General features: G+C 62.7%; 3 protein-coding genes across 4 annotated transcripts; 2 read left to right on the top strand and 1 right to left on the bottom strand.

Annotated features, from left to right (window-relative positions):
- Nucleotides 1–46: 46 nt before the first annotated feature.
- Nucleotides 47–8,837, top strand: PPP1R10 (protein phosphatase 1 regulatory subunit 10). Of its 2 annotated transcripts, XM_057398847.1 has the most exons (19): nt 48–140; nt 1,831–1,949; nt 2,036–2,122; nt 2,207–2,342; nt 2,936–2,987; nt 3,299–3,376; nt 3,463–3,633; nt 3,740–3,842; nt 4,178–4,287; nt 4,399–4,499; nt 4,708–4,855; nt 4,949–5,104; nt 5,195–5,441; nt 5,806–5,881; nt 5,970–6,161; nt 6,251–6,356; nt 7,011–7,106; nt 7,225–7,644; nt 8,731–8,837. In XM_057398847.1, the coding sequence occupies exons 2-19, from the start codon at nt 1,843–1,845 to the stop codon at nt 8,820–8,822; spliced, it is 2,478 nt and encodes an 825-aa protein (XP_057254830.1). In that variant the 5' UTR covers nt 48–140; nt 1,831–1,842; the 3' UTR covers nt 8,823–8,837. The 2 variants fall into 2 exon arrangements, with proteins under 2 accessions (XP_057254829.1, XP_057254830.1); XM_057398846.1 differs by lacking the exon at nt 8,731–8,837 and having other exon boundaries at nt 47–140; nt 7,225–7,899.
- Nucleotides 8,838–10,975: 2,138 nt separating this feature from the next.
- On the bottom strand, nt 10,976–17,268 carry ABCF1 (ATP binding cassette subfamily F member 1). Its single transcript, XM_057398845.1, has 26 exons — nt 17,187–17,268; nt 16,457–16,503; nt 16,286–16,369; nt 16,036–16,168; nt 15,888–15,922; nt 15,638–15,742; nt 15,481–15,546; nt 15,325–15,390; nt 15,174–15,245; nt 14,997–15,077; nt 14,770–14,895; nt 14,251–14,351; nt 14,077–14,162; nt 13,464–13,603; nt 13,233–13,381; nt 13,062–13,145; nt 12,837–12,961; nt 12,649–12,761; nt 12,319–12,490; nt 12,149–12,223; nt 11,987–12,057; nt 11,849–11,881; nt 11,587–11,755; nt 11,397–11,461; nt 11,248–11,320; nt 10,976–11,167 (listed from the first exon to the last, which is right to left on the bottom strand). The coding sequence occupies exons 1-26, from the start codon at nt 17,251–17,253 to the stop codon at nt 11,001–11,003; spliced, it is 2,505 nt and encodes an 834-aa protein (XP_057254828.1). The 5' UTR covers nt 17,254–17,268; the 3' UTR covers nt 10,976–11,000.
- A 268-nt stretch (nt 17,269–17,536) lies between these two features.
- Nucleotides 17,537–20,563, top strand: GNL1 (G protein nucleolar 1 (putative); the record flags this gene model as incomplete). The annotated part of the gene is made up of 11 exons (XM_057398844.1): nt 17,537–17,634; nt 17,820–18,074; nt 18,218–18,402; nt 18,480–18,551; nt 18,645–18,837; nt 18,921–19,016; nt 19,182–19,373; nt 19,578–19,756; nt 19,843–19,990; nt 20,073–20,213; nt 20,357–20,563. Coding segments are annotated over exons 1-11 (1,744 nt in total), but the record flags the coding sequence as incomplete, so codon positions are not given.
- Between the last annotated feature and the right edge of the window lie 3 nt (nt 20,564–20,566).

Below are 20,566 nucleotides of genomic sequence, written 5' to 3'. Positions count from 1 at the left end.
AAGAGCCCTTTTTGGGGGGGGCACACCCCCAAACTCCTCACTTTTAGCCCGTTTTCCCATGACCTTGCCCCCTTGGCAGCGTGGAGGTGCTGCAGGCTTTAGGAACAGACAAAAGGCAGGGGAAGAGCAGCACCAAGCGGGTAAGCAACCAAAATCCCCCTTTTTGGTCCTGATTCCATTTCACCCGCTTCATCTTTGAATCCAGGCTTTAATTGGGAATACCCCCCCCCGATCCCTCCTTTTGGGCCCTATCCTGGTGCATGCGGCTGCTGCACTGGGTTCAGCCCTCCCCTCCCTGCCCCAACCAACCACGCACCCGAATCCAAAGCTTTTTGGTTAAAACCAGAGAAAATTCCATCAAATTTGACATTTTTAGGCACAAAATGAAGCATTTTGGAGCATTTCCCCCCAGATCTGAGCCTGGGGGTACAGCCTTTTCCTCCCCAATGTGCTCCCCAGTGATAGCATTACCCTTTGGGGGGGAGGGCACAGTGGGCTGCCTCCCCCCCCCCCCTCGTGCTTTTGGGGTCTGCATGACCTCCCTCCTCTGAGAAATGGGGGTTTTGCCCCCAAAATCCAGCATTTAGGGGGGTTCAAACCATAATGATGGCAATGGGGGGGGCAGGGTTGCTGATAGAGTTGGACCAGGCCACGGTGCCCCCCACTTTGGGGGTGGGATTTACCCCCCTTTGGGGGGCTCAGTGTGTGTTGGGCTCCCTTTCACCCCATGCTGGTGCCTTTGGAGTCAGTGTTTGCTGCTGTGTGACCCCCCCAAAGCGGGGGGGAGCCCCCAAAGGCTTAAGGAGTGGGTACAAAGCCATGACTGGGCCTCCCCTTGTCCTTTGGGACCTCCCATGTCCTGTCCCCCCCCTCCATAGATTGGCTCCTTTCATGGGGAGGTCAAAGGTTACAAAGGCCTTTGGTGCTTCAAGCAGCCTTTGGGGTTAATGAATTACCCCCAATTAAGAGTTATAGGGGGATTGGGGGGGGCGTTTGGTGGGGATTCCTGCTCCTTTTAACCTGCTCTTGTGTCTTCACAGAGGCTCAGCCTGTACCTGGCTCAGCACCCCCCCAAAATACCCCTCCAAATGGGGGGGGGGGGGGCTCTGCTGCTGTATCCTTTAACCAGCCTGGACTAAGGAAGCCCCAGCTCATTCCTTAAGGATTAAATGGGGGCTACACGGGTGGCCCCCCCCAATCCAGGCCAGCTCCACCTCTGTCCTCATTAACTAAGCCAGGCTTAAGGAACTTAATGAACCCGGAGCAGTTTCTCATTAAGTAGCTGCTTGACGTCAATGGGATGACCCCCTCAACACCCCCCTGGGGCTGGGTCATTACCAGGGTGTGGGGGGGGTGCTAATTAGTGCCTTGGTCATTAATAGGTGGAGGAGTCATTAATTACATGGATGAGGTGATGCTGATGATGCTGTGGGGGGGGCACCCCCAAGTCTTGTGCCGGCGCCGCTCCTTCTCCCCCAGCCTTGCGTCCCTGTCCTTGTGTTGCTCCCCCTTCATTAAGCACCGACCGTTAATTACCCCTTCGGGGGCTGATTAAACCTGGGGGTGCTGCGCCCCCCATAATGAGCATGGGGGGGTCCATCCCCTGGTACTGACCTGATGCCATCCTTAGGGGTGGCGATGCCCTGAATGGGGGCCACTGTCACCTCCATAGGGGTGACCCCCTTGCTTGTGGGGGTTGATACCCCCTTCTTTGGTGTTGTCACTGTGTCAGAAGGGGGGGGGGGGGGGATGGCCAAGGGTTAAAGGGGGGAGAATTGGGGGGGGTCACTGCTGTCTTAACCCCCCCTCTGTTGTTTCTCCCCCCTCCAGGGCTCTCCTGCCATGGGCTCGGGCCCCATCGACCCCAAGGAGCTCCTCAAGGGCTTGGATTGCTTCCTGGGCCGCGATGGCGAGGTCAAGAGCATGGAGGGCATCACCAAGATCTTCAAGTGAGTCCCCCCCATGTCCCCCTATGTCCCCCCCGTGTCATTGTCACCGGGGGAGGCTGACCCCTCTTTTCCCCCCTCCCCTTCAGCCTGATGAAAGACTCGCAGAAGCTGGTGAGCCGCTGCATCTACCTGAACATCCTGCTGCAGACCCGTGCCCAGGACATCCTGGCCAAGTAAGAGCAATGGGAGTGCATCCAAAGGGTCAGGACACCCCATTCCCGGCCGGATCCTGAAGGATTTCCCCCCTTTTTCCATAGGTTCATCCGCATCGGGGGCTACAAACTGCTCAATACTTGGCTCACCAGCTCCAAAGCCTCCAACAACGTCCCCTTCCTGCAGCAGATCCTGCTCACCCTGCAGCACCTGCCTCTCACTGTGGACCACCTCAAACAGGTCTGGCGGCCTTTGGGTGCCTTTTGGGTCCCCTGGGGTGGCTTTGTGATCCCTTTGGGTGCCTTTTGGGTCTCTTTGCGTGCCTTCTGGTGACTTCTGGGGGCCCTTTGGGTGGCTTTTGGGTCCCTTTTCGCATCTCTTTTGGGTGCCTTCTGGTCCCCTTTGGGTCCTTTTTATATCCCTTTTTGGGTGCCTTTTGGATCCCTTTGGGTGCCTTTTGGATCATTTTGTAGGTACCTTTTGGATCCCTTTGGGTGCCTTTTAGATCCCTTTTGTAGGTGCTTTTGGATCCCTTTGGGTGCCTTTTTGGATCCCTTTGGGTGCCTTTTTGGATCCCTTTGGGTGCCTTTTTGGATCCCTTTGGGTGCCTTTTTGGATCCCTTTGGGTGCCTTTTTGGATCCCTTTGGGTGCCTTTTTGGATCCTTTTGGGTGCCTTTTTGGTCCCTTTGGGTGCCTTTTTGTCCCTCTGGGGTGGCTTTATGGTCCCTGGGTGCCTTTTGGGTCCCTTTGAATCCCTTTTGGTGCCTTTTGGGATCCTTTTGCGGGTCCCTTTGGCCCTTGCTGTGCCACTCACCCCCATCTCCACCTCCAGAACAACACAGCCAAGCTGGTGAAGCAGCTCAGCAAGTCAAGTGATGATGAAGGTGAGCACCCCCATAGACCCCCAAAACCCCCATTTACACCCCTTTAAGTCCCATTTACCCACTTTAACCCCTTTAACTCCCATTTCCCCCCCTTTACCCCCCTTTAATGCCCATTTACCCCTCTCTAACGGCTATAACTCCCATTTACCCCCTTTAACCCCCATTTGCCCCCCTTAACTCCCATTTACCCCCATTTGCCCCCCTTAACTCCCATTTACTCCCATTTGCACCCCTTTAACTCCCATTTGCACCCCTTAACCCCTTTAACTCCCATTTACCCCTCTTTAATCCCCTCTTCCCTGTCCCCACAGAGCTGCGCCGCCTCGCCTCCATCCTGGTCAGTGACTGGATGGGTGTCATCCGGTCCCAGAGCAGCGCCCAGCCCAGTGGTGAGCACCCCCCCAGCACCCCCTTTACCCCCCCCCCCCATTCCAACTCCTCCATCTCACACTCTTTCCCATTGGATTTGCTCCAGAACGGGATAAAAAGAAGCGGAAAGAGGAAAGCAAAAGCAAAACCCCTGCCCAGGAGAAGCCCCAAGAGGCCAAAGCTGAGGCGAAAAGCGAGGAGATGCCTGAGAAGAAGCGAGAGAAACCCAAATCCCTGCGGACCACAGCGCCCAGCCACGCCAAGTTCCGCTCCACTGGTAATTCCCAAGGGAATTGCGGCCTCTTGGGGCGGTTTGAGGGGGAATTTGGGGGGTTATGCCCCACTTTGCAGCATCCCCACTGACCCTGTTCCCCCCCGTACAGGGCTGGAGATGGAGACACCTTCGTTAGTGCCCTTGAAGAAAATGAACTCTGCTTCTAGCACTGATAAATACAACCTGAAACCAATGCCCATCAAGAGGCAAAAGTGAGTCTGGGGGGGCTTTGGGGTATCTTTGGGGGGTCCAAATGGTGGGTTTGGGGTGCTCAGGGCTTGTTTTGGGGTGCTCAGAGTTGGTTTTGAGGTGCTCAGGTTGGTTTTGGGGTGCACAGGGCCGGTTTTGGATGCTCAGAGCTGGTTTGGGGGTATCAGCTGGTTTTGGGGTGCTCAGGGCGGGTTTTGGATGCTCAGGCCTGGTTTTAGGTGCTCAGGCCTGGTTTTAGGGTGCTCAGGGCTGGTTTTAGGATGCTCAGGGCTGGTTTTGGGGTGCTCAAGGCTGGTTTTGGGGTCCCTCCTCACCCCTTCCCTGCTCCCCCCCCCAGCCTCTCCTCGGCCATGGGCGACGCTCCCCCTGCAGAGAAGAAGTACAAGCCCCTGAACACGGCCCCCAACGCCACCAAGGAGATCAAAGTCAAGATCATCCCCCCCCAGCGTGAGTGTGGGTGACCCCGAGCCCCCCGGGTGCTGGGTGGGGGGCACCCATGGGTGGTGGGGAGGGGGGGTTGGCTTTGGGGTGACACCGCCTCCCCCCTTGTCCCCACAGCCATGGAGGGCCTCGGCTTCCTGGATGCCCTCAATTCCGCTCCCATCCCCGGCATCAAGATCAAGAAGAAGAAGAAGGTTTTGTCTCCCACCGCAGCCAAGGTATATGGGATAATGGGGGGCTTTTCCTGGGATAATGGGGGGCTTTTCCTGGGATAATGGGGAGGCTTTTCTTGGGATAACGGAGGGGTTTTCTTGGGACAATGGGGAGGCTTTTCTTGGGATAACGGGGGGGTTTTCCTGGGATACCGGGGGGGAGGGTTTCCCTGGGGTACCGGGGGCTCTTCCTTACCCTGCTCTCTCCCCACAGCCCAGCCCCTTCGAGGGGAAGGCCGCTCCTGAAGCCACCTCCACCAAACCCTCGTCCCCGGAGCCCACCCCGGCCTCGGAGCCCATGGATTCGGATCGCCCTGGAACGCCGGTGCCGGCTGTGGAAGTGCCGGAGCCGATGGAGACCTGTGAGTGGGGAGGATGGAATGGGAAAACCATGGGGTGAAAAGAGGGGGTGAAGAGGGTGCTGAGCCCTTCCTGGTCCTGTCCTCCCCGCACAGGCTCCTCGGAGACGAGCGGTGATTCCAAAAGCATGGAAAACCCTCTGGAAAGCGGGCAGCTCACCAAGAAGGGCCGCAAGAAGAAGACGGTGAGCTGGCCGGAGGAGGGGAAGCTCCGGGAATACTTCTACTTTGAGCTGGATGAGACGGAGCGAGGTGGGTCCAGGCCCTTCCCTGTGCATGGCGGGGCGTTCCCGGCCTGTTCCCGAGCTGACATTCCCGTTCCCATTCCCATTGCCGGGATAGTGAACGTGAACAAGATCAAGGACTTCGGGGAAGCGGCCAAGCGGGAGATGCTGAAGGACCGGCAGGCCTTCGAGACGGCGCGGCGCCTGAGCCACGATGCCATGGAGGAGAAGGTGCCCTGGATGTACCCCAAGCTCCTGGATCTCCCGGCTCCCCTCGTGGTGCCAGGCAGCGGGAGCCGGGAGCGCTTCACCCAGGCCGAGAGGGAGAAGGGGATCCTGCAGGAGCTCTTCCTCTCCAAGGAGAGGTGAGTGGATCCCATGGGATCATGCCCCTTGGGTCGCAGGTCTGGATCCCATTCCTGACATCGATGGGGTTGTTCCTGTCCGGTGTGGAGGTGATGGGGGGGCTTGGGGGATGGAGCTGGGATCCCTTAGGATCAATCCACGTCCTCTGGATCCACTCAGCAGCGTTGGGATCGGGCACATGGAGGCATCTGGTGCCCCGGGGTGTGCAGGGCTCAGATCCCCGTGGATCCAGAGCTGGGTGGCCCCAGGATCACTGGGGATCCAAAGCCTTTGGGATTTGAGGCTGTAGGGTTGGCGGGCGGCCATTGGGTGTCCCTGATCCCAAAGGATCCCCGTGATCCACCAACCCCTTTTCCCCCACAGTGTTCCCGACAGCCCCCACGAGCCCGATCCCGAATCCTACGAGCCGCTTCCTCCCAAGCTGATCCCTTTGGATGAGGTAAGCCCAGCTCCAGCCAACCCCCAGCCTCTCCCCTCCAACCGCCCGCCATTCCCCCCATTCCCACCTCTCCTCGCCCCCTCCCCAGGACTGCTCCAGCGAGGAAGGGCCTTATCCCGATGGATTGGACCCGGGAGCGGCCTCCCCATCCCCGGAGGCCGGCGCCAAGCTCCCGCCCGTCCTGGCCAACCTGATGGGAAGCGTCGGGGCCGGGAAGAGCCCCCAGGGCCCGGCCCCAGGCGCAGGCATCAACATGCAGGAGATCCTGAGCTCCATCATGGTATCCACACCCCGTTCCATAGGGATCCAGGGATGCGGGACACGTGGGACCCCCCCACTGAGCCTCAATCTCTGTGTGTGCCCCCCCAGGGTGGTCCCAGCACCCACAAGGCTGAGGAGCTGCTCAAGCAGCCGGATTACTCAGACAAGATCAAGCATCTCCTGGGGAACCTGCAGGCACCGGGGCCCGGCGGAGGTGAGCGGGAGCGTTGGGAACATCGGGAATGCCGGGGGGGCGGGGGTGAGGGAGATGGTGGATGCGATGGGAACACTGCCCTAGCATGGGCATTGGGATGCATTGGGCTTGGGGAAGCAGTGGGAACACTGGTCCTCGTTCCATCAGGGATACAGGGGTGCCTTTGGCTTAGGGATACAGGGGTGCCTTTGGCTTAGGGATACAGGGGTGCCTTTGGCTTAGGGATACAGGGGTGCCTTTGGCTTAGGGATACAGGGGTGCTTTTGGCTTAGGGATACAGGGATACTTTTGGCTTAGGGACACTATGGGGACACTGGTCCCTGTCCCAGCAGGGATACAGGGATACTTTTGGCTTAGGGACACGATGGGGATGTGTTGGGAGCACTGACACCTATGGCAGCATGGACACTGGGGTGTGTTTGGCTTAGGGACACAGATGGGGACGCAGGAGGGATATGGGAATGCCTTTGGCTTGGGGACACAATGGGGACACCGGATGCTGCTGTGCACCCCATGTCCTTTAGGGTGACAGTGAGGGGGAGGGGGGGCACCACCTTTGTCCCCAACTTGTGGGAGGGCCATAATGGCCAATGGAGGGGTGGTTGGGGTCCCCCCACTATCCTAATGCCCTCCCCTTTCTGTTCCCCCCTCCAGTGCCCCACGGATTGCTGGGCCCCGGCCCCATGGCCAATGGCTTCCCACCAGGCCCCAAGGCCATGCAGCACTTCCCCCCGGGGGGGCCCATGCCTGGTAAGTGCCCCCATAGGGGACAATGGGGGGGACGGACGATCCCATAACACTTGGGGTGGGGGGGGGGGTCACCCCATAACCCCCCCCTCACCCTCCTCTCTCCTCTCTCTCCCTGCAGGACCCCACGGCGGCGGCGGGGGGGGCCCGGGGATGCCCCCAGGCCCTGGGGGGGGGATGCCCGGGGGTGGCCCCCGGCTGCTGGGGCCGCCCCCTCCCCCACCCCCTCCTCAACGCGGCGGCGACTTCTGGGACCCCCCCGAAGCTGGGGGAGGGGGAGGGGCGATGCGCGGGGGGGGCCCCCACGGCGGGGGAGGGGGAGGGGGCATGCGCGGGGGGGGCCCCTTCCATCGCCCCCGCGGGCGCAGTGGGGGCGAGCCCCCCCCGCCCCCCCCGTACCGGTGCCGAGGAGGAGGAGGGGGTGGGGGGGGGCGCAACGGGGGCCCCCCCCCGAGTGGGGGCGGGGGGGGCGCGAGGGGGGGCCCCCCCGGCGAGCACGGCAGAGCCCACCCTGGAGAGCACCCCCGCGGCCACGCAGGAGGTAAATGTGGGGGGGGGGGCGGGGGGGGGGCTTGGTTATGGGGGGGGCCCGGCCCCGGCCCTGGCTGGGAGGGGCCTGTGGGTGCCCCTTCCCCTCCGCCCCCCCCGCCCCCCCCTTTCCTGCCCCGGTGGCGGGGGGGGGAGCCCCCCCCTCCCCATCACCCCCTGGAGCCCCCCGGGCCATGGGGCAGGGGCCCCGATTGGCGCCGGCCCCCAATGGGGCTCTAGGGCAGGGAGAGAGGGGGGGGCAGAGAGAGGGGAGACCCCCCCCCGGCCTCTGCCCCATAGAGCCGCAGGGCACGCTGGGTGTTAAACCTGGCTCTAGGAAGGGCAGGATCTATGGGGCTGCCCCATAGCCTTGCACAGGGACCAGCACAGCCCCGTTGCCAGTCTATGGGGCAGAGAGAGGGGTGCTTTGGGTCTCAACATCTGCCCCACTGTAGGGCAGCCCCATTGGGCTTGGGCACCATCAGGCTATAGGGCAGGGATAGGGGTGCTGTGGGGCCTACAGCCACCCCGTAGGGGACGCAGCAGGTCCAGCACCAGGCTATAAGGGAAGAAGTCAGGGCGCTGTGGGGCTCGCATCTGCCCCATAGAGAACGCAGCACCACCAGGCTATAGGGCAGAGAAATGTGGCATGGGGCTCTACAGCTGCCCCATAGCAGGCGCAACTCCAGCATTGGGCTATAGGGCAGGGATAGGTGCGCTGTGGGGCTCCCAGCCACCCCCAGCAGCAACCTATAGGGTAGAGACAAGAGCCCTGTGGGGCTCCCATCTGCCCCATAGCGGCTCAGCCCCAATGGGCCACCGCAGCTCCACTACCTCTCTATGGGGCTCCCAGCCACCCCATAGAGGCCTCAGCATCACCCCCTCATAGGGCACAGCTGAAAGCCTTATGGGGTTCCACCATTGCATCCCCTCTGTATCTATAGGGCATCCCTCTTCCTTCCCCAATGGGGCTTTCCATTGCTGCCCCACACCCCTGTCAACCCACCCCACCCCTTCCAGCGCTGCCGCCGTGGGGCCGGGGCCGCCGTGGGGCCGGTCCCTGATGCCCCCCCCGTGCCCCCCCTCTTGTCTCACGCAGCCCGGTCCAGCCGCGCCGTCTGCCGCCACTTCCTGCTCAAGGGCAGCTGCAGGTACGAGAACAAGTGTGCCTTCTACCACCCCGCCCCATAGCCCCCCCCAGGGCCCTTCCTCCTCCTCTTCCTCCCCCTCTCACGCCGCAGCCACCACGTTTATGGCTTCTATGAGGCCTCTTGTGATGCGCCCCTCGCCCCCATTGGTGTCAAATGCCCCCCCCCCCCCCAATCCCCTCCAAGGGGTACTGAGCACCTATGGGGTGAAAAGCGGCGGTGATGGGGTAGGAATGGTCTCCTGGGGGGGAAGAAGGGAGAGCTGTGGGTGTTAATGGCTGCTTGTGGGGTGTTAGTGCTCTTCTGTGGGGCAGGGTGATCCCCCTAAGGGTGTTAATACCCCCCTAAAGGGTGTTAGTGGTCACCTATGGGGTGTTGATTCCCATCTGTGGGGCAGGGTGATCCCCCTGAGGGTGTTAATGCCCACCTGTGGGGTGTTAATACCCCCTAAGGGGTGTTAGTGCCCATCTGTGGGGTGTTGATGCCCATCTGTGGTGGGGCAGGGTGATCCCCCTGGGGGTGTTAATATCTCCCTAAGGGGTGTTAGTGCCCACCTATGGGGTGTTAATGCCCACCTATGGGGTGTTAGTGCTCAATATGGGGTGTTAATACCCCCATAAGGGGTGTTAGTACCCACTTACGGGGTGGAGTTCCCCACCCCCCGGGTGTAAATAGCCACTTAGGGGGCAGAAAGAACCCTCCTCCAGGTGGAAATGGCACCTGTAGGGTGCAGGCACCCAGCTATGGGGCGGAAATGCCCTCCCTGTGGTCTCCATCCCCCCTTCATGGGGTGTAAATACTCGCCTGTGGGGCAGAGGGACCCCCCCTCAGGGTGTAAATACCCACTAAGGGGTGTAAATAGCTCCCCCCCGGGTGTAAATACTCCTCTGTGGGGTGCTAAAACCCACTTAGGGGGTAGAAATACCCATTTTGGGTTGTAAATATACACCCATGGGGCACGTATGGGGGAAAAATACCCCCCCCCTCCCCCCCAGGGTGGAAATACCCACTTATGGGGCAGAGATCCCCACCTCTGAGGCTTAAACACCCACTTATGGGGCAGAGATTTTAACTCCCCACCTCACTCCCCCCAGGGGTGTAAGCCCCCACCAGTGGGGTGTCAATACCAGCTTAGGGGGCACAAACCCCCACTTATGGGGCACATTTACCCACAGTGGGGGGGTGTAAATCCTTCCCTACAGGGGGGCCGGCCCCCCCTTGGTGTAATTCCCTTCCCCCCCCCCCATTTACACCCCCCTTCTGTGTGTACCCCCCTGCCCCCATACACTAAATACCCCCCACAGGGTTTAAATACCCCCCGAGGGGGGGGAGGGGGGGGGCACAACGACCCCCTTTGGGTGCCATTGACACCCCAAAGGTTCCCCCCCCGCCTTGCGCCGCCGCCGATGGGGGGAGGGGCTGCGCCGCTTGGGGTGTGGGGGAGGGGCGAAGGGGGTGGGGGAGGGGCTGCGCCGGAAGCTGTTTTCTGTGAAAACATTGGGTGGGGGAGGGGCGGCGCGGGGCCCCTCCCCCCTTTTGTATATTTTGTACATTAATAATAAACCGATGGTGGAAAAAGGGGCGGGGCCGCGGGCCTGGTCACGTGGTCACTTGGGGGGCACAACGGAGCCTATTATGGGGTCACAATGTGGACACTTGATGGGCACAATAGGGCCAGTAGGGGGGCACAGTGGCCCCTATTAAGGGGTCAGAACAGGGGCACTTGGAGGTCACCTAGAGCCCAGTTGGGGGGCACAATGCAGAAATGGGCACAACAGGGTGACTTGGGGGGCACAATGGAGCCTATTAAGGGGTCACAACAGGGACACTTAGGGGGCACAACAGAGACACTTGGAGCCCACTTGGGGGGTACAATGAGGACACTTGGGCACAACAGGGCCACTTGGGGGGCACAGTGGGGCCTATTAAGGGACCACAACAGGGACTCTTCGAGGTCACTTAGAGCGCACTTGGGGGGCACGAGGACACTTGAGCACAGCAGGGCCACTTGGGGGGCACAATGAAGCCTTCTAAGAGGTCACAAGAGGAGCACTTAGGGGGCACAATGGAGCCATCGAGGGGTCCCCGAACCCACTGGTTCACTCAGGAACCTACTGACGCACCCGCAGTCACTGCACAGCCACTTTGCACCCGTCTCTTTATTGCGGGGGTGGGTTGGGGGGCAGCACTGTCCCTGCCCCACATCTCCCCACAAGCAGCCTCACTCCCGGGGCCGGTGGATCATGACCTCTCCCAGCGCCTCCAGCACCTCCCGTTTGTAGTCCTCGAAGTCGCCGTCGATCTGGCTGAGGCCCTGCTCCTCCACCACCCACAGCTGGCAGCTCGTCTCCGTGATCAGCCGCGCGTCGTGGCTCACCACGATGACGGCTGTGCGGTGACGTCATGCCGGCGTCATGCCGACGTCATGCTGGCGTCACCCCCACCCCCCCCCGTTTCCCCCATCTCACCTCCTTTGTAGTCATTGATGGCGTCGGCCAAGGCGTCAATGGACTCGATGTCCAGGTTGTTGGTGGGTTCATCCTGCCGTGGGAAAAAGGGGCGGAGCCTCAGCGGTTGGCCACGCCCCCTCCCCGCTGGCTCCGCCCCCCTCACTCACCAGGATGAGGACGTCGGGCTCGCGGCACGCCAGCTCCGCGAACACCACCCGCGCCTTCTGCCCGCCTGCGCGAGGGGCGGGGCTCAGCCGCTCGCCTCCCATTGGCTGAGCCCCTCCCCGTCCTTCCCCCTATTGGCTCCCGCCTTTAGGAAGCCACGCCTCCTTTCCCACACCGCCCATTCATGCCCACCGGAGAGCTTGGCGATCTGCAGCGTGTGTGCGTGGCCCTCCAGCCCGAAGCGCCCCAGGCACTTGCGGGCGTCCTGGTGCGGGAGGTTGAAGCCCCGCTGCAGGTACTCGGCCGCCGTCTCCTCCAGGCGCAGCTGCTCGGCCGCTTGCTGGTTGAAGAACCCCACTTTCTGCGGGCAGGGGGGGCGGGGCCACCGTCAGGACACGCCCCCCTCCCCCCCATGCTCCGCCCACAACCAATCAGCCCCCCCGCCCGCACTCACCAGCCGATGGTTCCTCCGCATCTGCCCTCGTGTCTGCAGGACAATACCATTGTTATAATGGGGGGGGGATACCCCCAAGCCCCTCCTTGTGGGGGTTATCGCAGGGTGCCCCCATCCCTTTACGGGGAGCGTCCGTACCGGGGTGAGCTGCCCGGTCAGCAGCTGCAGCAGCGTGCTCTTCCCCACGCCATTGGGGCCCACGATGCAAACTGGGGTGGGATACAGAGGAAAAGGGGTGTCCGGATGAGCCGGGTCTCCTGCACCCCCTCATTTGTTGGCATTGTCTACGTAGGGTCTCACCCCTCGAGTCCATGTCAATGCCGAAGTCCAGGTTACGGAACAGCAGCTCCTGCCCCTCGTAGCCAAAATCAACGCCTGGACATGTGGGGGAGGATGAGGGGTTGTGGCGGATCCTGACCCCACCAACCCCCCCAACAACCACCCCATAGCCGCCCCCCAAGTGCCGGTACCGTGGAGGCCGAGGATGGGGGGGCTCAGGGGGGGCGGGTTGGGGAAGGTGAAGCGCACGGTGTATTCCCGGGGCCTCTTGAGCAGCTCCGGGGCCTCGGCTGCCTCCTCGTCCGCCGTCCGGCGCCGGCACTTCTGCTGCTTCCGCGTCAGCGCCTCCTTGGTCTGCTTCTCCTGAGGAGGATCCCATCGGGAACCGCATGGATCCACCAGGAAATCCCTTCGGAGGACCCCTCCATGCAGGAATCCGGCCCCACACAGTGAGATCAGGAGGGCATCCCAAAGGAATCGCATCCCAGAGGGAGCTCCCCCCCACACACACCCACACTCACCGCCTGCTTGGTGGACTTGCCCCCGGCTTTGAGGTCCCGCAGCTTCTTCTCCTGCTTCTCGAACTGCTTGAGCAGCTCCTTCTGCTTCTGCTGGTACATCTTCTTGAAGGTCACTGCGGGGGGGGGTGTAGGGGTAATTACCCCCCTTTTATTGCCCCAGATACCCCCTTATTTGCCCCCATACACACTGTAGTTGCCCCGGTAGTAGAAGAGGCGCTGGGCATCCAGGTGGATGATGTCGGTGCAGACATCATCGAGGAAGCCTTGGTCGTGGGACACCACCAGCAGCGTCTTCTTCCAGGTCTGCAGGTAACTGGGACCAAAAGAGGGGGACAAACAGAGAAGGGATCTTGTGGGGACCCCCCCTTTTGTGTGTGTCCCCGTCTCACCCCCTTTTTAACCCCCGTTCTCACTTATTGAGCCAGATGACAGCGTTGAGGTCCAGGTGGTTGGTGGGCTCGTCCAGCATCAGCAGCGTGGGCTCCATGAACAAGGCACTAAGGGGACACCACCAGCACCATTGATGGATGGGGTCTGGGGGTGTTTGTGCCCCCCAACAACGCCCACCCCCCCCCGTCACTCACCGCGCCAGGGACACCCTCATCCGCCACCCCCCGGAGAACTTCCTGGTGGCTCTGTTCTGCATCTCGGGGTTGAAACCCAGCCCGGCCAGGATGCGCCGGGCCTTGGCCTCCGCCGCGGCCGCGCCGATGGCTCTGAGCTCCTCATACACCTGCATTGGGGTCAGTGAGACCCAAAGGGGGGCCCATAGCGTGACCCCCCCCATCCCAGTGTCCCCCAAGGGGTGCCGGTACCTTCTCGAGGCGCTCGGCGGCGGCGTCCTCCCCGCGCTCCAGCAGCGCCTGCAGCCGCTTCTCCTCCTCCAGCAGCCGGAGCCGTTTGGTGTCGGCCTTGAGCACCGCCTGCACCGCGGGGGTGTCGTCGGCCACCACCTCTGGGGACACCGAGGGGGGTTTGGGGGGGTTTTGGTAGTGTTTTGGGGTGTTTTACAAGGTGCTTTAGGGGTGTTCTTGGTGTGTTTTGGGGGTGTTTTTTTTTGGTGTTTTAGGGGTGTTTTGCAGGTGTTTTGGGGAGCTTTTGGGGGTGTTTTCCAGGTGCTTTGCTGTGTTTTGGGGGGTGTTTTGGTGTGTTTCTGAAGTGTTTCAGGCGTGTTTTCAGGGTGTTTTTTTTGGGGGGTGTTTTAGAGGTGTTTAGAGGTTTGGGGGATGTTTTTGGTGTGTTTTTTGGGCTTTCAGGGTGTTTTGGGGATGTTTTGGTGGTGTTTTAGGGGTGTTTTCAGGGTGGTTTTAGGGGGTGTTCTTGGGGTGTTTTGGAAGTGTTTTCAGGGTGGCTTTGGTGTGTTTTGGCGGTGTTTTTGGGGGTGTTTTGGGGGTGCCAGGGAAGCACCCCCCCCCCCCCCAGACCCACCTTGCTCACAGAGCAGCACGTCGATGTTGGGGGGGATGCTCAGCGCCCGGTTTGCGATGTGCTTCAGCAGCGTCGTCTTCCCTTTGCTGGTGGCAAAGGGGGGCTCTGAGGCTGCCATTGACCCCCATAACACCACCCCCCCAAAGCAGACCCTAAGTGGGGGGGGGCACCCACCCGTTGGGTCCCACGAGGCCATAGCGGCGCCCGGCCACGATGTAGAGGTCGGCGTTGACGTAGAGCTCCTTGCCATGGGCAGAGATGCTGAACTTCTCCAGCTGGGATAGGGAGGGATGGGGGGGAATCAGGCCTCTGACCCCCCCTCCCACCAGCCCAGCACCCCCAAGTGCAATGGCATGGCCAAAAGGCTTCTTTTCTCCAGTAAAATGGGGGTGTTCCAGGTCCCGCACCCCTTCCCCATCGCAATGGTACGGTCCAGTCCACCCAGTTTCCCTTTCCCGTTCTATCAACCCAGACCCCCCCTTTTCCCCCAATATAATGGTTTCACCCAGTTCCCCCCATTCCCAATGGCACATCCCAGGTCCCCCCTTCCCCATGTCCGTAGCCCATTCCATCCCCCCCATTTCCCATTACAAGGGCACAGCCACTTCTTCAACACGGGGGGGGGAGACGGACACAGGACGCAGCACCCCCCAGGTGGATTCTGGGGTGATTTAGGGCGGTTTTGGGGCCCACCTTGATGTCAGAGGCGTTCTCCAGCATGGCCTGACGCGAGGAGAGCTCGGCCTGGGACACGGAGAAGTCCTCCTCGCCCGCGGCTGCCGCTGCCTTGATGGTGGCCACCTGGCGCTCGTACTCCATCTTTTGGGGGGGAGAAAAGGGAAGGGGGCGTGGGCAACTTTAAACCACGCCCCCCCCCACGTAGCCCCGCCCCTTTGGTACCCAGGCTCCGCCCCCTTCACCTGCTTCTTCAGCTTTTTCTTCTCCTTCTTGCTGACGCGGGCATCAGGCTCTGCCTTCTTCCCCTCCTCCTCTTCCTCGGGCTGCAGCAGGGGACATCCCCCCAGCCCCACATCAGCCCCACAGCATCTGGCTGGGGGGGTGAGGCTCCCTCCTTCCCCTCACCCCAAGGCACTCACGGGGTCGTTGCTCTTCCGGGGCTCTTCAGCCTCATCTTCCTCATCCTCATCCCGCAGGGCTGTGAACTTGTTCTGGGGGACACGGACATGACACGATGTAAGGGGGATGTGGGCCCTTATCCCCCCTCAAAGAGGGACACCCCCCCCTCACCTTCCTGCCTTTGGGCTTTGTATCCTCATCAGAGCCTTCGGCCTCATCCTCACTGGGAGCTTTTCCCTGCAGGGAAACAGGGATTGAGAGGCCAAAGTGTGGAGGGACCCCCCACCCCCCCTCCATGGGGTACCCCCTCCCCACAGCATCCTTCACCTGCCGCTTGCTCTTGGTCTTCTCGTTCTTCCGGCTCTTCCTCTTCTTCTCACTCTCCTCTTCCTCCTGCTGGAGGCACCGGAAGCGGAAATCGGGGATAGATACGCAGGACCCAGGTTTTGGGGTGCCCCTTGGGCAGCTCTGCCTCCCCCCCCACCTTGTGGCTTTTTCCCTTGCCAGGCCGCGGCGCCTCTCTCTTTTCCTCCTCCTCCTCCTCCTCCTCGCTCTGCTCTTGATTCAGCGCCGCAAAGACGTTGCCACCCTGGGGGAGGGGGGGATCCCAAAGCGTTTCCTTCCCCTTCCCAACATTCCAAAGGATCCCAGTTTTACGCCTCCCCCCCATCCAACTTTAGCTCCTTTTCCCTCATTTTCCCACTTATTTCGGCATCCCTCCCCCATGCGCTCACCTTCCTCCTCCTCCCCCCTTTCCTGGGTGCCGGAGCTGTGGGGGGAGATGACCGGGATGGAATCAATGGGGGATCATGGAGCTCCCAGCCCAGTGCTTCCCAATGGGATGCTCTGGGGAACGGGGGTGACCCCAGAGACGGGCCTCACCTTCCTCCTCCTCCTCCTCGCTGTCAGCAGCCGCCAGCTCCTGCAGGCGCCGGCTCAGCTCCAGCTCCTCAGGCTCTGGCTCTGCTCCCGGCCGCCGCCGCTCTTTCCTCCGCTCCTTTTTCCTCCGGGAAGCCTGGGAAAGGGGGGGGGGAGGGGGGAAACAACCCCTCATTAACCCCCCCTTGCCTCACCCCCATCCCCACCCCATTCATTAGGGCTCAGTCACCGCCAGCCCCTGTCATTATGGAACCTGCTGGGGCGCTGCCTCCTTGTCCGGGGCCGGGGCTGGCTCTGCAGGCGCTGCTTTCTCCTCCTCCACCAGCTCCTCGAAGAACTGGGGGGCAAAGGGAAGGGAAGGGTCGGGGGGGGACGATGCAGGGGACAGAGGGGGTGGAGGAAGGGGGGCGGGTCTGGTGCTCACCGACTTCTTGCCTCGCCGGTCCTTTTTGCCCTTCTTCACCGGCTGGTCTGGGGGGGGGGAAGGGAAGGGGGAGGGAAGGGGAAGGGAAGGGGGGGCTCAAGCACTCACAGCCCCCCCCATGGCTGCCCCCCCATGGGCTACAGGTCCCAGAAGACCCGGGTGTCCCCCTCCCACCACACTAACAGTGCAGCCGGGACCCCCCCAAGGAGTTAATCCCCCCCATATTCCAAGCGGAAATACACGATTCCAAGCGGGAATACCCCCCCATATTCCAAACGGGAATACCCCCATTCCAAGTGGGAATACCCCCATATTCCAAGCCGGAAAACCCCCATTCCAAGCGGGAATACCCCCATTCCAAGCGGGAATACCCCCCTATATTCCAAGCGGGTATACCCCCATATTCCAAGCGGGAAATCCCCCATTCTAAGCGGGAATACCCCCATTCCAAGCGGGAATGCCCCCCCATATTCCAAGCGGGAATACCCCCATATTCCAAGGGGGAATACCCTCATTCCAATCGGGAATACCCCCATTCCAAGCGGGAATACCCCCATTCCAAACGGATATCCCCCCTCAAAGGGTTAACACCCCCCCCCCCAGGCCTCACCTCCCCCTCAAGGCCTCACCTCCCCCTCCGCCCCCCCCACCCGCCCCTCCCTCAGCTCCGCGGGGTCCCTGTGCCCCCCCCCATCCCGGTCCCGGTCCCGTTCCCGCTCCCGGTACTCACCTTGGCCCTCGCCGTCCCCCCGCCATTCCTCCTGCTTGGCCGCCGCCGGCCGCGCTCCCTTCGGCATGGCCGGGCACCGCGCACTGCGCCTGCGCGCCCACAGACACTCCGCCTAGAGCGCCGCCACGCTTCCGGTCCGCCGCCGCGCCGGCCCGGGATGGAGCTGCTTCCGATTGGTTCGTTGGCGGCAAAGTCCCGCCTACTAACCTCGTTTATTCTGCCTCCAATTGGTTCGCCGTCCTAACTCATCTTCCCATTGATTCGTTCTTCCCCACCGGCGGTGGACCCCTCCTCCCATTGGCAGCCATCGTGTTGCTTCTCCCCGCTGTGATTGGCTGAGGAAGGCCCCGCCCCTTGACGTCACGTCCCGTCATGCCCCGCAAGCGGCCGTTCAGCGCCAAGAGGAAGAAGCAGCAGCTCCGCGACCGGCGGGAACGGAGGCGGGGCGGTGAGGGGGGGAGAGGGGGCTGGAGGGGCTGGGGGGGGTGAACGGGGTCCGGAGGAGGGTGAACGGGGCCCGGCCCGGGTGAACGGGGTCCGGAGGAGGGTGAACGGGGCCTGGGGGGGGTGAACGGGGTCCGGAGGAGGGTGAACGGGGCCCGGCCCGCCCTGACCGTGGTTCCCCGGCCGCAGATGCCCCGGCCCCACCGGGCTCGGTCCCGGGCAGCCGCAGCGGGAGCCGGGAGCGCGGCAGCGATGCGGCCTGTGCTGAAGCCGGGGATCCGGTTCCCCCTCCCCGCCGCCATGACCCCGGCCGGTTCCGGCTGCAGCTGGGGGGGCCGCGGGCCGAGGCCCTGGCGCGGCGGCGGCGACGGGCGCAGGAGGAGGTGGTGGAGCTGCTGCCCGAGAGCGCCCTGGAGCTGGACCCGGACCTCATCTACGGGCCCGGTGAGGGGCTGGGAGCACAGAGAGGGGGGCAAGGATGGGGGGCGGGGGGGGGGTGTTCAGGGGTGAGGAGAGGGAGGGGACGCGGTCTGGGGTGGGAGATCCCACGCGGAGGAGCCGGTGGGAGCCAGGTTTCCCGGTGCCAGGCCTGGACTTCCCCCGACGGCCGCCCTGGAGCTTCGCCATGAGCCCCGAGGAGCTGCGGGCGCGGGAGGAGGCGGCTTTCGGGGCCTTCCTGAGGGCCCTGCAGGAGAACCAGCACCCCGCGGAGGGGGGCCCCGAGGGTGAGGATGATGGAGGGGACGTGGCCCCATTTGAGCACAACCTGGAGGTGAGTAGGGCACAGTAGGTGCTGGGGGAGGCACAGAGGTGTTAAGGGTAAAGGCGTCACCGTGTTCCCCTCTCTAGACATGGCGGCAGCTTTGGCGGGTGCTGGAGATGTCCGACGTTATCCTGCTCATCACTGATGCCCGGCACCCGGTGAGCAGGGGGGGAGCCCCCACACGTTTGGGGTGGGGCACCCCTGTATCCAGGCCCTGGTTCAGTACCGCTGTGTTTCCCCCTCCATGGCAGGCCCTGAACGTGCCCCCCGCGCTGGCCACCCACATCACCAGAGAGCTGGGCAAGGGGCTCATCCTCATCCTCAACAAAGTGGACCTCACGTCCCCCGCTGTGGCCACTGCCTGGAGCCACCTCCTGCGCCGCCGCTTCCCCACTGCCCGTGTTGTCCCCTTCACCTCCGCCCCCCGACGGGGCCCAGAGCCCGGTAGGGACCCAGCGTTTTGGGGGGGGGGTGACGGGGTGGCCAAGGTGTCCTCACACCCCCTTTTCTCTCTTGATCCCCTAAAGGGCTGCAGCGGAGGCAGAGGAGGGGAGGAGGCTGGAGCCGGGCCGTGGGACCCCGGCAGCTGCTGGAGGCCTGTGAGAGCATCGTGGGGGGAGAAGGTGAGCGGGGCACCCATGGGTGCTGGGTGCGGGGGGGGAAAAGGGGTGCGTGCACTTAGCCACCCATTTGGTGGTGGTGAAGAGGTTCCCTATGTCCCATGGGTGCTGTTTGGGGTTTTCTTATGTCCCCTTGGGTGCTTCTCCATCCCCCCCATTGCTTTGCAGTGGACCTGAGCAGCTGGCGAGCACGGCTGGACCGGGCGGAAGCGGCGGCAGCACGAGGGGAAGAGGAGGAGGAGGAAGAGGTGGGAGATGGCGGGGAGGAAGAGGAGGAGGACGGCGACGAGGACGGAGCCATGGTGGCCCCTCGGCAGTGGGAGCGCTACCGCCACGGCATCCTCACCCTGGGCTGCGTCGGTGAGGGGCGGGGCTTAATGGAGGTGGGCCAATGGGAGGGTGGCATTCAGCCAGGGGGCGGGGTTAATGAGGTGGGTGCGGGGCTTCATTTAGGATGCTCATTACGGGTGGAGCCTTGTCCTTAGACAGGTTGATGGTGGTGGATGGGCTGGGGGCACTGATCCTGGAGGGGGGGGAGCCATGTCCTGATCCCCCTTCCCGCAGGGCTCCCCAACGCAGGCAAGTCGTCGGTGCTGAACGCCCTGGTGGGCCGCAGCGCCGTGAGCGTGTCCCGGGCCCCCGGCCGCACCCGCTACTTCCAGACCCATTTCCTCACCCCCCGTGTCCGCCTCTGCGACTGCCCCGGCCTCGTGTTCCCCTCCCGGGCCCCCCCGGCTCTGCAGGTGGGTCCCAGCCCCATTCTCCACCACTCACATTTGATTCCCCCCCCCCCCCCCCCCAGTTAAGCCCTTTTTGTATTGCCCCCAAGGTCCTGGCTGGTGTCTACCCCATCTCCCAGCTGCAGGAGCCCTACTCTGCTGTGGGGTACTTGGCTTCTCGCCTCCCACTGCCACCTCTCCTCCAGCTGCGGCCCCCCAGTTCTGCAGGAGGCTGGACAGCCTGGGACATCTGTGAAGGTAGGTGACATTTTGGGTGAATTAAGTAAAAATCAGGCTCGTTTCTTGTTGTTAATGAGGGTTTTTTGTGGTCTTTGCTCAGCATGGGCAGAGAAACGAGGCTACAAGACAGCAAAGGCAGCTCGGAACGACGTGTACCGGGCAGCCAACAGCATCCTAAGGCTGGCGGCTGACGGGCGACTCCGGCTCTGCCTGCGACCCCCTGGCTACGCTGCCCAGAAGGGTGAGTGCCCCCCCAAAATCCTCATGGGCGCTTCCGGGCTGGGGGGCAGTCTCAGCCAATGAGGGGCCTGGAATCAGGTTTTGGGGGGTGTTTTGTGGCTCCTGGGGCCAATCATGGTCTTTGTGTGTGTGTGTGTGTCCCAGACCTGTGGGAGCAGCACCCAGAGACGGCGGCGCTGGCAGCACTGCAGGAGCGGGGGGACCCGGGGGTCCAGGGCTCGGCCCCCCCTGAGGAGGGCTCAACCTCGGAGGAGGAGGAGTGTGACAGTGAGGAGGGGGCGGAGCTTGGGGAGGCCACGCCTCCCGCCAGCACCGCGGCTAATCCCTTTGCTCTGCTGGGAGAGGATGAGTGCT

Source organism: Pezoporus wallicus, unplaced genomic scaffold (assembly GCF_028554395.1).
Source record: "Pezoporus wallicus isolate ANWC-B61680 ecotype Strahan unplaced genomic scaffold, APGP_CSIRO_Pwel_v1 contig_10510, whole genome shotgun sequence".
In the NCBI taxonomy this organism is placed as follows: domain Eukaryota; kingdom Metazoa; phylum Chordata; class Aves; order Psittaciformes; family Psittacidae; genus Pezoporus; species Pezoporus wallicus.
Note: the sequence above shows the minus strand (reverse complement) of the source record. Positions and strands in the feature narration are given on the sequence as shown.